A 17098-nucleotide genomic window follows, 5' to 3' on the forward strand; every position below is an offset into this window, starting at 1 on the left:
ATAGAAATAAAAATGGAATGAAGAAGGCTCTTTGAAAAGACTGCAGAGTAGAAAGATTGCACATATTGGAACATTTTCTCTGCCTTTTTTTTTTTTTTCCTACAGTCAGCTAGTTTTTGTAATGGTCTAGAAAAAGCAGTCCAGAGAACTGGATAAGATACACATCTTTAATTTGTTTTATACTGTAATAAGGAACATCCATTTGTACTTTCAAATATTTTTCTTGCCTGAATGCTTAAACAATTATTTATTTAATTAAAAAATATGCACAGAATACATTTTTCAAAAAATATCCTGCTATCCTCTGTGTCTGCATCTGCTGACAACCTCTCCCCTAAGTTCAGAAGGTTGACAAAATTTCTTTCCTGTTTCTCATGCAGGTGTTGTAATGCTTGGAAGAAATGGGAAAAAGCATCATCTTTTTCCTGTGCTTTATTCATAATTCATGTAACACAGAGGAGATGTGCAACAATTTAGGACAACAATATGAGGTCTTCCCCTCATTAAATAAAGTGTGTTTTTTCTTGTTGATACAGAAGGTTGCTTGTTGAGGTCACAGGTTTATTCTCTGCTTCCTCCTTTATTATTCTATTATTCTCTTTTAAGCAAAATTCCCCACTTTCTCTGAACATGGTGTTGAGAGAATAACCTCACAGAACTTCCTTTATGTGCAAAATAAAAGTCCTGGAAAAATACTGTGAGCATTAACTACCATGTTCATGGGGATTTTGGTCTGTTGCAACACCAAACCAGTGCAGTTGCACTGACAACAACAGCAGGGAGGGGAAGTGACAGGACAGGTTAGTTCTTGGCTGCCTTCCTAGCTCTGGTAAATGACTGATGTTGTACTTTGCCCCAGTAAATAAGGTCCACAAATGATGCTAACACCACACCAGTGTTTTCATGAGGGACGTTCCACATGTAGAACACACCTCCTCCAAGAGCATAGCATACTCTGTGTGAACCTCACCCTGGGCCAACACATCAGCAGAGGAAGGATTTTATGAATGGAGTAAGAGCTTTTGAGGTGAAACTATTCCATGGGCTCATCAGGGAAGGCTGCCTCACCTCTATGCTACTCCCATCTCATCCTCGTGTGCAGCTCTCTGGACTCTGATGGATTAACAATAGGGTCTACACAGATATGACTACAGGAGGATATGAGAGCTACCTGTAAAAACTCTAAAAATGACAAAGGTATGACCGTGTCTTCTAAGTATGGACTAAGGGACACTGAGCGAAATTGGTGCATACAAGACAAGAAGATGCTTCTCCACATGAGACTCGTTAAACTCTGGAGCACTGCATAATGTAAATCTCACATGCTTCACATCCTGTATTACATTAGTAATTTATACTCACCCATACTGAAATAAAATCTCAAGTTCCCATAACCTGTGGTGTCCATGTATGGAGTACATATTTTTCTTTCTCCATCTCTGAGAAATACCACAGCTGAGCCAGATTCCAGGGTCCCACATTCAGTACCAATGACGGCTCCAAAGATGTCCCACCTGCAGAGGCCAGCAATAGGTGGAAAAGGTGCAGAAGCACACTACTGAGAAACTCATATGGAACATGCCATAGGGGTTCATTGGGACTTATAAAATTATCTTTTTCTACTCTCACGGAGGACAAAAAACTGCAGTGTTTCAAATGTGATCCCTATGCCATTACTTACGTATTCAATATTAGCTTTTAAACTCGTAGACTCAACTAAGGCAAAGTTAATATAAATATTTAAAAGAATTTGGCAGAAATGCATGAATTAATAAAAAAATGAGGCTCTTAATGAATGCTGTTACCAAATACATAGTGTTGTACTGTTCTACCATCTTCATTATTTTTTTCTGGTGTTAAAAAATTTAAAATATAAATGCATTCTGATTAGTTTTGCATAATAAAAGATTTATAGATCAATGAGACTTGAAAAGGCACATGCCCACCATATCTGTTATACAAATATTAAATATGTAGGTAATAGCATAAAATGCTCTCTTTTCATCTTTTTGAGAATTTAGGGTAACAGTTTTTAACTAACACATGAACAGAGTATAAAAAAAGACTGCTGTGTTTCTAATATGTGATGATACGATCTTTCTCAGTTTTTCTGTACAACATTTTATCTTATTTTTATTCAGTGATAATTAAAAGAGCTGTTGCAGAATTTTCCAATTAAATATTTTACATTGGAAATCCATTTTCATCATGAAAGTGATGGTTACTTCAAAACTCAATCAAAATGTTTTTAAATATTAGAAAGTGTTGAAAACTTGTGCATTATTCTGGTCTGATACATTATTATTATTCATGTCCAAGTCTTAATTCATAAGTAAGCATTTAAGAATTATAAAGCTGATAAAACAATGAAATTATTTAGAATCATTAAATCCTGATAATCCAAACATTTAACTATTCAGCATGATTCAAGAGGAATGAGAAAACATGGAAGTTCAGAAACCTTTGTGGGAGGCAGTCTTTTCCTGTCTCCTTCCACAAGAGACAATTTCTAGCAGGTATGTGCCATATCATAATTTCAAAAACTGTCATTTCAAGAACTAAACAGTCTATTTATTAGTTTAACCATTTCAATGACTTCAAAATGCATTTCTAGGATCTTCTTAAAAGCTGCCAGTTTCCCTATGGACCTAAGCTATGACAGACTGGTGACATGCCTGTTTGGAAATCCTGCTTTAAACCTGTCAGTCATTTACACAGGAATTAGCAAGCTTAGTATCACTGAAAAGCTTTATGATATAAATATTTTAATGGAAGCACTGTTTAATCTAATCCTAATTCTATCGTGCAGATTTTTAAAGCTAATGTGCAATATAATCAAAACACAATTTTGAAAATGGGTCTCCCAGGCTGAAGGCAAGTACAGAATTAAATAGTTGTACCTACTTTAACTTACACAAAAAAAATCTCACAATGCTCCATTGATCTTTTGTATGCTCTATTTAGCTCAATTAAAACACTCTCTGTAGTGACCCACAAAAGAGCTCAGGGTCATGAATGATGCAGATCATGGATGTTTCCAGAGACCCTTTCCTTTTAGGCAGCATCAGGAATGAAAACCAGAGAATTCTACGTCTTTTTTTAAAAAAGGCACTTTAATAGAAGTACATCAACACATTGCTAGTAAAGAAAATGGAGAAGGATCCTAGGTCATGGCATGATTTAGTATTTATATTTGAATTAATTTATCTTTCACACGACTTGGAATTCCTCTTTATAAAACAGGTGATTTATTGACCTAAACTAGACCAACTGAACATGGAGGTCCAAAGGAACAGTGTGCCTGCTAGGCAGCCTAGTGTGGGGATCTGTCCATGTCGTGGTTTTAAACCAGTAACTAAAAAATTACTTATTTCCTGCTGTGAGATATGGATTAGAGCAAGAGCAAAACAGGCTTAGAACTTAAAAAGGAATAAGGAAAGTTTATTAACAAACTACAAGAATAAGAACACCAGAATAAACTTCCAGAAAACCCTTTTTATCCCCTACTACCCACCATTCCCTTGTTCACATGACAACAGAGACAAAAACTTTGAAACTTTGGTGTTTAAAACAGTCCCAATTCCTGCTACAGTCTTTTCATCAGTCTTTGTAGAGGAACGGAAGTCTCCTTCTGTTAATCTGTAGAGTGTCTCACAAGAAAACTATTTCTGTTACAGCTTTCTATTTCCCTGATGTCAGCTGCCCAAAAATCCTGTCATCAGAGCTCACTCCTCCCATCTCACATCACTCTGAGGTGTGTATGGGCCAGTGAGTCTAGGGATGTCATTTTAAGGATGAGTTATTCAAAGGCAAAAGTCTTCTTCATCTGTCTCTGTGAGCTCCACTAGAAAACAGTTTTCTCATCACCCCCTAAGGCTTCAAATCTTCGCTTCACTGTATCACAATTACTCTACTTTTTACTCAAAATCCACACTTTGAACACTCCATTCCTCCCTATATACTCTATCATGAATTAAAGGAGTTTTTTCAGGACCTTATTGTCCATCTCCATAGCTTTAACAGAAAAATATTTCAGCTTATAAAGCATCTCCTTATTCTCTACCTTTTCTGAAGCTTCTTTTCTTTACTGTCTCTGATAGTTTATAAAGTCTCTTTACATGTTGATTACTCTCTTTTTCTCTCTCTGGATAAAAGGATTAAAGTCTCGTCTGGGTAATGAAAAGGTTAAAATCTTGCCCAGGCTTTGTAGATGGTTCTGTGATCTCTGCCGGAGCAGCAGCTGGAGCTGTCTGCAATGGAAGATTCTTCATGGCTGCTCTGGAGAGTGTGGTCGCTGTCTCAGCCTGCCGCAGGTCCAGAGCTTTTACTCCTTTCTTTACTCGGCAGTTTCTGGTGAATTCAGTCACAGCAAAAACTGCAGCCAAGCCAGGGACCGGCCTGGCCCGGCCAGAGCCCGGGGCAAGCCCCGCAGGCCCCATCTCCCGGCCGGGAGCCGCTGGGCCCAGCCCAGCCCCCGCCCGGCCGCAAGGCCTGGGCAGGGAACGGGAGGCCAGCCGGAGCTCTGTTACCTTTCACAGCCAGGAAACAAAGAGCACTAAAGTGCCCTGACTTTACATCTTAAGGAGGTGTTCACAAGTTGATCTCACTTTTCAATGGTCAAAACTGCTGTCAATTCTTAGAAATGACTGATAATTGGTCAGGAGGAAAGACTCCCATCAGCCACCAGCAGCTTCAACTTCCCTAGCTCCCAAAGCTATCTTAAAGGTAAAGCCACCCCATGACAGTCCACTTTTAGGATCAGGCTGTAACTCACCCAAGTGAAAAGAAGCAGAATGACATTGGAAATATGTGTGGTATAACAGCCCTATCCACATAGCCTCTCATTTTAGGTGGTACACACAAAAAATACCAACCAACTCTTATTAAAAACAGTGATGGTTTCATCAGCCCTCATCTCCAAGAGCATTTGGTGCAGAGGAAAGTGGTGGTGACTATACCTGAGCTTCCTTTTGCTCTCCCTTATGAGAGATGCTTTTGCCTTTCCCTTGGGAGCTGGCAAGCTCCAGCTGATGTGACAAAGCAGTGCCTGAGAACTTCCTGCAAGCTCTCTCTCAGGTATACAGGATTCTGTGACTGTATGATTACAGTAAAACTGTATTTCAAATATAGTTTAAATAACATTCAAAAATATTTCTCTAAGAAGTCATTAAGGAAACTCATATGTGTTTGCATTTCTATACAGCACCCAGCACAAATTCCAGAGAAAGCTTAAAAGAGGAACAGTATTGGTGACAATTTAACATGATTAGGATGTAGTCCATAACATCACCCAAGTTCGGTGTTTATTTACCGTGGCATGCAATTTTAATCTCCATTCTTATAGAACAATAGAAAGAAGGAAGTTTCTAACATGGAGTAAAATTTCCAAAGGCAAAAATAGGAAGAGGTTTGAGGCCTTGGGCTGACAGAGTGGGGGCAGGTCAGGACCTGATTGCTGGGACACAGAATGAGAGAACTGAAGGAGGGCTGCACCCTCCCTTGCCACCTGCAGTTGGACCTTGACACCACATGATAGGGAACATGACATTTTCCTAATTCAGAAGAAACTGTACATTTGCTAACCCAGACTGCAAGTTGCCCAACTTAACAACACTCAGATGTGTAGAGCCAAGATCTACAGACAGGGAAGATGTCCACAGATAGCACTCCCATTCTGTTCTTTTTCAGGATGGAAAAAAGACAGAGACCACATCTCAAAGGTGTCCCACATGGTCAGATAGAACCCAACACATGTGAGCTCATTTTCTTCCCTTTGTCTGAAGCAGCACCTGCTGCCATCGGCTGATTATTTGAACTGGGACAGAGTTCAGAACGAATATTTTTTCTGTAAATCCTAAATATACCACATGTCCACAGGACATAATAGCATGTGTTTCTTAAAAGGTGCTCTTTACTTTCAGCACAGCATAGGCAGCATTTGAATCAGTTGCTAATGATCTGAAGTACTTTGTAGGTTAAAGTCAACATTCAGTGGAGACCCATAAATTAGCAGTGTATGTTTCTCATTGCCCTGGGGTTAGAGGGACTAATGATTTTTATACTTTTTAAATAGAAAAGAATTAAGACCTTACAGAGGTTATTTTCTTTCTGTCAGAATTTCTACAATGAGGTATATAAAATGAAGCTTCTTCAGGACACATTTTTTAAAGCTCACTCATATTCTGGTAAGAGTAGTAATATTGTTGTCCTGGACAGTTTTGATTATTTTCTGCATCCCTGCAGCAGTCCCTGCTGGATATGGCTTTACAGGGACCCTTTGAATCACAAAATATATATTCAAAATATAAATGGTAAATTATCAGCCAGACCCTGAGCTCTTGCCCAGCAGGTATGGCTATGCTCTTGGTGCTGCTAGATGAGAATGGACTGCTGCTTCAACTTTCCTGCCTCCACCTTCTCCTCCTTTTCGTCCTCCAGCACCTATAGGCATCTGCATAAGCAGGAGCTTTCTCTCAGTAAAGTGAGGCTCACAGCAGTGATCCAGAGGAGATTAATTTCTCAAGGAATTCAATTTTATATGGCTATGAGCTTGTTAACAACACTCTGGTGTGAATTATAAAAACAGATCACCATCATGTGTTTCTTTAGAAAGGCTACATAAGTAATTAACTACTTTTTAAAAACAGTGGTGACAGGATGGTCCAGAGACAAACTGTTCCTCCTGGAATTCCTGGTCTTGTTTCTTCCAAAAATCTGCAATCATGCTATTTACAGTATTGCAATTTATCCTAGTCCCAATCTTCCCCGACTACACAGCAAAGATAAAACATGATTCTCTGTTTTTCCTGTTTCCTGGAGCTCATCCCTGGAGTAATGCTGCTCGCCTGTGCAGGGCCCCGCTCGGGCTGGGGACACTCACCCTTTGGGCTGGCTCTCAAACTCTTCTGCCCACTGCTCCTGGGCATCCTCCATGGAGAGGTCCACATCCCGGGTGGTGGCAAAATTGAATTCACTGCCCTCTGTCCCGTGGAAGTAGATGGAGTTCCCATCAGACTGGCAGCTGTGCTGTGGGCAGGAGCACATGGAAGATGAGGTTATGTTGGGTTTGTACAGTGTTCACACATTGTCAGGGCTCAGCATGAGCTGTACTTTATCTAAGGACTTAATGATGCCTGAAACTAAATAAAAACCAGATGGTCATCTTGTATCTTTCTTATCCCACCCCAACAATTATTGCGTCCTAATCTTGTACCTGCTTCCCTACAAACCCACTACAGACCATGGTAAAACTGTTTGCAATGAAAAGTCGTGTACCTTATGTCTGGGTGTTTATTTCTGTTTTAAAGTATCACCTTTATGTCTGGCCCACACACAACTGTGTCTGCAAATAACTTATTTTTACAAAGTAGTATATCAAATATTGCTATGGGTATATTGTAGGCGTAAGAGTTTTGTGCTGTGAAACATGTCAGATCTCTGTGTTTGAATTTTTGCCAAAAGATGTATTTGTGTGTAAAATTGCTATGCATTGCCATACAGTAAACTTTGAGCCTCAAGTGTATGAGTGAAAAGCTGTATTTGCTGTATTTAGTCCAAATTGCATAACAAATAGCTTTAGAGGCAATGAGCTCTTGTGATAGAGCAATCTCAGGGGTCCTGAGGCTGCTCCCAAACCCAGAGTGTCTGCTTTTCCTGCTGCATTTCTGCACATACTACCTCAGCAACATCAAATGATGCCATGTGTCTCCCCCAGCATGCCATGACTACCACAACTCTCCAGGAGTATTGGCCTGGAAGGAGATGCCTGTGAGGTGTACGAGGGGGTTACAGTATAGATTTTCTTCTTTCTCCCATGCTACTTTTGCCTTCTTGTGTGTCTGATAACATGACAGTCTGCCAAATCTGTGAGGCAGAAACAGGAACTAGAAGTGTTTAAAGAAGCTCTACCTTGTCTTAATGCAAACTTAACACTTGGCAGATTTTTTAATTGTTCATATTACAAAAATACTGATAAAAATAATATTTCTCTCAAGCACTTCTTTTATTCATAGGAGAGTGTGCGTGTGTGTGTGTGATCTTGGTCTTCTTAAAAATGGAAGCTGAATTAAGCAATTATTAATTAGAATAATTCTGCATTCTTACAACATTCCAGTATTTAAAACAGAGATACAATAATGCCAAATTGCATTGACCTTTTCAGTATTGTCTATGCAGTGCCCTCCTGTCTCTGAACTCCTTCATAATGCGCCAAGGGAAAATATGACAATCACATCTTCTGCACTTAAAAAGGTCATGGTAGTGTCACATAAGGGAATAATTAGATTTTTAACAAAGAGAAAACTGGGGCAAGAAATGAAAACTGCTCAGTATGTCTTTGCCTATTGGTTTATTATGAGCTAAGTACAAAATAACACATTTTGTCAAATTCTATAACACTTTATTTATCAATGCAATAAAGTGAAGTAATTGAAATTCTTTTATTGATGATTTTCAAGTATGGTTGCCAATACCTCAGCAATTAATATATATAGAAGAAAGTAATTTTTATGTTTCTAGAAGTGCCTACACATTGTTAGAAAAAACTGTGAGTACTTGAAGCCCGATTTTTGTATATAGACTTTCTGGTCCATACTTGAATGACAAAAGCTCTGTGTTTATTAACACAGACTAAGTATCACGTAAAAATATAACACATTGTAAAAACGCTAAGACTGTTTCAACTGCTAAAATAAACAAATTGCTGTTAAAGTGTTTTTTTACAAGGAAAGGTCAAAGCAATAGAAAAATCCTGAAGTGTTGATAATTTATCACAGAAATGAAATAGATTTTGTCACAAGTCTCCTTTCTCCTTGGTCTGTTAATGCAGCATACACACAGTACACCATATTTGCCACTGAAAAGACAGAATAATTTACACATCAAATATATTATAACTAGCAGAAATTAATGAGACAGTTTTATATCTTCTCTTTGAAAAACAGGAGTTGTTCTATGCAGTTATTTATAACGGACTGAGAAATTGCTTTTGTTTACTGATTTTAACCGTCACACTCATCGGTATCGCTAACATCAGAATTTTAAGAATAATTTGTTTGTTGTGTTTCTTGATTTTCAGAATTTTCTTCATTTGCTGAACACAAATGAAGTATAATTTATCTGTCAAGCAATCTGCCACAAAAGTCTTATTATCTGCAGTCAAATAAATGCATTAAAAATAAATATTCAGACTAAAACTTTATTCAAATTTATACATAACCCTTCATCTCAGGGAAAAAGTAGATAAATAGATCTTAGTGAGCTAGATATTAGAATTGCATACAAGCATTGGAAAATCCTCTAGAAATCCAACTTATATCTCAGGTGCTAAGTTATATGTAAGTGTGCATCTGATAGTGGGTTTTTAATTAGTAATCTTTGCCTGATGAAAACGATCTATTAAAATAAACACAAACCAGATACAACCCCATTATCTTTTTAATATTTGTACATCCTTCTGCTGTCTAGCAGAATATTTATTGAATGGAGTTTTCATTTAGGTTGTCAGGATAAATAAATAGACAGTTTGGCAAGGGGGTATAAATAATTATTTATATAGTGGTGTATGATCAACCCTTTACAAAAGCTCAAAATCATAATTTATTTAATTAGTTCTATAAAGCTATATTTATGCATTTATACACAGCTCCCCAGTATCTATGAATATGTATTTTATGCATATTTTATGTGTTAACGAACCACACAACGTATGGCTCAAATCACAATCTGCTCATGTCAGCTTTGGCTGGTGAAACAGCAATGCAGAACAGAAGTTCAGACTGGGGTTTAACTCCCCCATTATTCCAAATACCTATGGAATGTCTAACAGAAGCTTATGACCTTAATGGTATTTTAAAATAGTGAGAAACATGCTCAAAACACAGGTATGGCTTTAAAAGAAGTTCTGAGGGAGTGCCACCATTTTCTTGTACGGTTTTGTCCCGGTGACACCACCTGGAACCTGGGACACCTGCCCATGGGAGAAGCAGATGTGGATAAGCTCCATAAGCTGAGCTGCCCAAGCGAGCAGCCAGGGCTCCTCCACTGATGATCTTATTCTCTCCCACCTGCCACATTTACCTTGCCTGTATAACCATCACCCTCAGGTTATTTTCTTTTAACTTGCCAAGCAGTCACTATCTGTCACTGCTTTTACTGCTCATTTTTTTTTACCTGATGGGCTGCTGAGGGAAGAAAAACCTCAAAGGGCACTCAGCTAAATTTTCCAGGAGCAAAAGAAGTTCTGCAGGAGATGGTCCCTCACCAGCATTGCCCCCAGCTACCTTGTCAGTCTTGTTCAGCATCCAGGAGGCTGCTGAATGTGTTGGATTATTTTGTGGGTTTGCAGTAGGGCTTGAACAGATTAAAAACAGAATTGAAACCATCAGACTCATTTTCTCTTGGGTTCAACCCAAGACTTGAATTAAAATCTTTAGAAAAAAACCCCTAAAGTACAATTTACATATTCTGTTATCTCTTTCCCAAATTAAAGGCTTTACACTTGCAATGGAAGTCCACATACTTCCAGTATAAAGGACTGAATTTCACAAGTGTTCATTTTGTTATTCTCAAGAGGTAAAATATGTGGAATGGACACATAATGAGTTTTAAAACTATCTGGATTAAGTCCTCCCTAAACTTGAGATCCTGTGGATTACGTAGTTTCAGGGTCCTCTTTTATGAATTCCAGATTAAATTTGTTCTCTCTTTAATTTTAATTTACGTTTACATAATTTATAATATAAGAGGAAATTAATTTGCTATGCAAAATTTGTAACTAAAAGAACTACATGAAAGCGACTTGTAGGATATTTGTCCTTGTTACCATGGAAGCATCAGCTGTAGGTCCAGAACTAAAGCACTGTTCAATTTTGTTTAAAGGGGATTAAATGCATGTGGAACATTTAGTGTGTCCTTGTGCAAATTACAACAATGAAATGTTAGCTAATTTGTAAGGAAAAGTTAATTTAAAGAATAAATATTTGACAAATCTGATACACCTCATTTAATAAAGTTTACTCCCAGATCACTTACATTACAGAACATAAGACATAAACGCTTGAATGAAGCCACTTCACAACAGTAGCTGTTTCCCATTGTTTGCAACTGGAATGGGACTATCAGCCTGTCATATGTAAACTGTTGTATTCATAAATAAACAACCCCTCCCTGTTGCCAAATGGAAAGAAGCCCAGTTCTGTTCAGGGACTGTGGTGATCCCAAGAGAAAAAAAATCCCCAAAAAACAACAAATAGTTTAATTTAATCTGGCACTACCTTATTCACTAGCTGTAATTGTTAAGCTATTTCTCTGCAAGAATAGGGAAAAATGAAAATTGGCTGGATGTATTCCTGAATCTCAACATTCTTGGATTTACTTTCAATCTAATCTTTACTCTGAATTTGCTGTGTTTCTGAAGTTTGTCTACTGGATAGTTATGGTATCACTGCTTCTTCCCCATTTTCAAGGCCCTGCATGGCTCATCCTCATCTCATGGGCCACTTTTCCTTGACTGTCAATGCTTGTCACTATGTTTGCTGGTGAGACAACCAAATTTTCATGCCCTTTCCCATTCTGCCTACTGCTCTTGTCAAATTCCCACATGATTTCCTTCAGACACTTCCTCAGTGTTCAAGTCAGCAAGCCTTATCCATGATTGCACTGAAGAGTGCACTGGTGACCAGCATGAGCTTTCTCCCCTCCTGCAGCATTTCCTTTTACTCCTTTTGTCCCCATCCCCAGCTTATCCCATTTTATAAATGGATGGCAATGTCCTGATACAAAAGCGATCTTTTTGGTTTGTCTGGAGAGGCAGCAATGGTACATTTCTTGATGAGAGCTCTTTGTTGCTCTTTTTGCAACTACACATATTTTCACTATAAAATTCCTGTTATCTATGAATATTTCCAGTTTATCAGTACAGTTCTTAGCCAAATTGTCTATAAGATGCAGCAAGTCTTACTAATTCATCTGAGATTTCTACAACACATTCTGAAGACATTAGTTAATGGAAGAGAGACCGATGTATGGTTTTAAAATTAAACTTTTGTCAACAGTCTGCCACACACTTTATCCTACATTACACTTGTTAGATTTTAGGTTCTTTTAGAAAAGCCTCTTGATCATATGAGATGCAGAATTGTTGAAATTATGACTGCTCAAAACCGTTGGTCAACAAAAGCAGGAAAGTCAGATTTGGTGAAGCAGACACTTTACAACTGGACCTCTTTAAGGTATCATGACTAAGTAATGACCCCTAACTTTCTGTAGCATCCAAATGGCTTAGGGGCTCAGGGTGAGATCTGGGATCCTACATCTTGTAGCATGTCCAAACAGTCTCCATATTTTCAAAGATTTGCATGCAAGCACCATGTAAGGAGACATCAGCTACCCTCAGTGTGACCTCTTGGCAAGGAGGATCTGGAGATCTACAGTTCCCCCTGCAATGGGAGGCAGCACAAACCTCAATCAGATCAGCCTCTGTCACAGCTGCAGGTAAGCACACAGCCCTGAAGATTTTTAGAAACTCAAAAGACAAATATAAAGGATGTAAACAGGAGCACTAAAGTTCATTCAAGCCAGCTTCTGTCCCGGTTGTTCAAGTCAAACTTGTGAATCAATAAATACCTCTTGGCTTTACAGTATGGGATTTCTTTACTTGGAGAGTGGAACAGAGGGCAACTAAATGATACAACTGTGCCATTCGGCAAAGCATCAACAGGAAACACTAGTGTGAAAATCCTCAGTGTAACAGATTTTTGGCTGAGGTCTTGCATATCATCTTCCTGAGGTTCATTCCTGCACTCCCATGAAAATGTTGTTCACCTCTACGCCTTTAAAGCATTCACAGTCATCTTTACCATCATTTAATTAGCTTTTTATCAGTGACGAACACTGATGCTCCTCTTCATATTATCTCCCCTGGGCCTAATGGCCCTGATGATTCTTTCAGACAGCTGTAGCCTCACAATTTATTTTTTGGCGACATTTCTTGCGTTGGAATGAATGTGTTGGGCATTTGGGCAGTGCCAGCTTGCAAAGGGCTGACGGCAGATGGAAAGAAATCTGCCCAGTATGCCTTCACCTCTACGCAAGCAGAGGGCCATCAATTTCCCCCATTAAGGAGTTGTCACAGAGCCCACCCAGCTGGAGGAGCATCTCTGATAGCCAGGCTGGCTGGCGTATGCTATTCAAATACAAAATGCACTTTAAAAAGAAACGAAAATATCATTTGTCGGCAAATTGAAAATGCGTGGCTTTGACCACAGCCAATTTTTTAATGACTGTAATATTTTAAGTGATTATTTTTGCCACTTCAGATTGCTCCTTAGAGAGGAGGGGTATTTTTAATTAAAATCTAGGCAATGCAAACAGATGAGATATGAGAAGCAGAGGAACAAGAAGAAAGATGAAGAAAATTAATTGAAGCAGCATTGTCAATGGAGTGATAAATTAGATATTGTGTCTTTCTGGAAATGAGTCATTCAGGTTTTAGAAATTTTAAAATTTTGACATGATTGCAGGTACAAGGATAGATTAAGTCCTGATAAAATCATATTTTGTATGCAATGCCTCAGTCAGCAAAGGTACGGTGACAGAATTTAGGGACAACTTCAAATTCTAAATTCTGTGGATTTGGCTGTTAATGCTCCTGGCCTGAAATCCCTTCTTTAACCAAAGGAAAGAACACAATGTGATTAGGATACCTTCCCATGAGAAAATCAGAGCTTCAGTATTTCCCATGTGCTACATTTTTACATCAATTAGTGTATGCTACAGAACAAAAACCTTGGCTGCACAATCAGGCCAGGAGCACAGAGGGTTATAGCGCACTTTCCAAAACAATGGGATGAAACTTGTCCTGTGATGCAGCAAGAAACATTTAATAAAGTGTGTTTTCACTCATCATTTCCGATTGTAGACTGTTATTCAAAGGCTACTGCTGAAAACACTTCGCTTGTTTATGAGTGATTTGTATGATTTGTATGGCTCTTAGTTTTCTAGGACATTTCATGATGTTTATACAACACTGATCACTCTGGCTATGACCGGTTTCCTTAATGAGTCATTTTACTGGCATGATCTGAGCTATTCCTCCATGCTTTCAGGAACTACTGATGTTTGGAGCACTCTGCCCTGAGCATCATCTGCTCTTCTGAAAGCAATGCTGTGCATTTACACCATTGAAAAATCAGTGACAAAGAGTCAAGCAAAGTCGTTTCTACTCTTTGGCATCTAATGGGTCAATTAATGTTGTTCTTATTGATGTGCATCTCACAGTGACCTGTGAAGATCAAATTCTTTCCTTCTAGGAGGCAGGAAAGACCCCCTGTGCTTTGACGCCAGCTCAGAGCTAATCCTGGCTCCCTGCCATCCTCCCAACACTTCCAAGCCATGGGGAACTGGCATGGAGAAAGGTGTAGGTTCAGCATTGCTGCTCAACATCAATTCTCAGCTGCCCAAATGACTCACAGCACTACAGCCAACCACCTGTCAGTTCTAATGAACTCCTAGGCATTGTATCTAAGTATTATTATTCTAATTACAAGTGTGATTTTTAGAAAAAAACCCAAATCCATCCATGGGCTAAATTGAGCCCTATGGATACACAAATGCCTCTTCATGGGCACAGCTCAGAATGGCCACAATCTAAAGGGAGCTAGTCGACAGGTTTTGTGCACCCTGCACTACTTTCTTCAGCTCTCCCCCCCTCTCACATTCCTCCTTCCACCCACAGAGAGGCAGGAATATCTCTCAGATGAGGTGCAGCAGGAAGTCTGGCCATCTCTTCCCAGGAAGATGTGGTGGATAAGGGCTCCTGCAAGGCAAAGCAGCTGCCTAGAAGGCTGGGTTTGGCCCACAAACAAAATACTGCCTTACTATATCTTACTCAAAAAATAAAGGAATCTGGTCAGAAGAATCTATATATTTTTAATTTTGACCAATATAAGGTCACAGCAATTTCAGTCTGCCATTTTCAAACTGGCATACATAGACTATCACCTCTCCTTTTTCAAACAAATACATTTTAACTGATTCAGAGAATGGATACCTGAACATTTTTAAGCATGAATTTAAAAGCAAAAGAAAAGGAAAAAAAAAAAAAAAGTGTACATTTTAGCACAAACAAACCCAAAAGATATATATATGGATCAGGATGTTTGTTTTTGAAGAAGACTTTTCATTAATTAACAGAGTATTCAGACATTTGGAAGTCTACTCTGGAACAAGGGAGGATCAAATAGCTTAATCAGCCTTTCTTTTTGCCAAATTCCCAGGCCTGTGTGCATGTCTTCTCTGCTCAGCAACACTCAACAATGCAGGTTCAGGAAGGACTTGCAGATCTAGGATGTGCACAGCCCTGCTCCGCTCAGGGTGTGGTAAAAGATCACAGTGTTTTATACATATTTCCAGCATATTTTTCTGAGTGTGTTTAGTTCTCCCACTCTTTTCTTACGCAACGTTCTCTTCTGCTACACTAGCATGCATATCTGGGAAATGAAAATGGGCTGAATGGTGATGACCTGTTATTTAAAGGGCTTACTGAATCTGGATACTGGGAGTGGAATATTTTCAGTGTTTATTGGTCATGCCCACAGTAGTAAATACATCAGTCACCATTCCCTAGTCCTAAACCCAGCCTGCTCAGTGAGGCTGGCATACACCTGCCCCATTGCCCCATCCCATGACAGGCTGCACACACAGAGCTCAGCACCAACAGCCTCAGGAGTAGTCCCCAAACCCAGCAGACCAAACAAACCAAGCTGTCCAGCTGAACGGCAACCTCCAGCCCCAAAATGAACAGTGGCTGCAACTACTGTGAGACAGCAATTCTGTAACTTGACTCTTCTCAAAGATGATAAGTGTCACTGGGTTAACACACCATGACCAAATACATTGTCACTCTGATGTCTGTAATGATCCATATTTCTCTTTCACAATGTGGAAAAATTCCAGAAACAGATGGTTTGGTCTCAATGTTATTTTTTTGCAATCAAAGCACAGCATAAATAAACTCTAGGATACTGAGGTTGTCTCCCTTCTCAAAATTAGTTTTACATCTTGCACAACCAATTTTGGACTAGGGCAACCAGAGAAAACAAAAGAACTTGCAAATTTTGTGCCTCAAAGCTCAGCACTTCCTGGTCAAATATACAGTATATATGAAGTGCCTGCTGAAAGCTGAAATCACTTCTCTGTTCCATAGGAGTAGAGATCCAAGGAGTTTCATTGACAGAAGCACAGCATTCTTCCATGCATTTCAGCAATCTCAACCTCCAGAGCAACTCTCTAACTACGCTCAGTTGTAAGGCCATGCTCATGCTCAGAGAATTTATCCTGTTCAACACCCTTCCACACAGTCCGACACAGATAAACACGTTCCAGTGGATCCAATTAATCTCCTAAGGGTTGCTTGGCCTTGCTAACAGCATCTCCCTTGCCTTTTGCTGTCTTCTTTGGAACCAAAACCCACAAGCTCAATGGCTTGTCTCTCAGCTTGCATCCTACTTCAGTAGCCAGGTCCAGCTGCGTCTGCAACCAGCCATGTGCTTTCAAATGAGTAGCAACTGCTCCTGAGGGCAACAAGAAATGTAAGGAAATCCCTGGGCCAAGCTTGAGCAGACTGGGAGAGGAGGAGAAACTGCTTTCCAAGCTGGGCACAAGAAAGTTCCCACAGTGTTTATTTAGAACACAGCATCCAAAACCACCAATCAGGAGTAAATACATTGCTGCAAATTTCCCAGTAATACTCTCACTGTCTGCTCCAGTGGCGTTATCTTCAAGGGATGTACCCTCAAGAATGAGCCAGGGACTCAGTAGGCAGAAAGGATGACACCACTCCTCTGGGAGGAGAGCATCTGCCCAGGTGGATGCAAACTGCTATGTCATTTACTGTCAAGGACAGAGAGTGGTCTCATGGCCTAATCTTACACATTAGATCCTCAAGAAACATTTTTAAGGCTAGTTTTTCTAAAAATAGTAATTGAGAGATTATGGGAGGATATGAATTGAAACTGGTATGGCACAAACAGGCCTTGTGAGATTGGAATGAAGTTCATCATCGTGATGCTGAGTATGGCAACTTCAAGCATATAGGTGA

The 17098-nt window shown here is 39.3% G+C and overlaps 1 protein-coding gene across 1 annotated transcript in view; it reads right to left on the bottom strand.

Moving 5' to 3' along the window:
* LOC131591457 (reelin-like) overlaps positions 1-17098 on the bottom strand; it is a 225268-nt gene that overhangs the window by 101602 nt on the left and 106568 nt on the right. The window contains exons 10-11 of the mRNA XM_058862180.1: positions 6881-7026; positions 1363-1514 (exon numbers count right to left, since the gene is read on the bottom strand). Of these exons, the coding sequence (XP_058718163.1) occupies positions 1363-1514; positions 6881-7026 (298 nt within the window). The remainder of the gene's footprint in view (positions 1-1362; positions 1515-6880; positions 7027-17098) is intronic.

This window comes from Poecile atricapillus, chromosome W (genome assembly GCF_030490865.1).
Source record: "Poecile atricapillus isolate bPoeAtr1 chromosome W, bPoeAtr1.hap1, whole genome shotgun sequence".
Lineage (NCBI taxonomy): Eukaryota > Metazoa > Chordata > Aves > Passeriformes > Paridae > Poecile > Poecile atricapillus.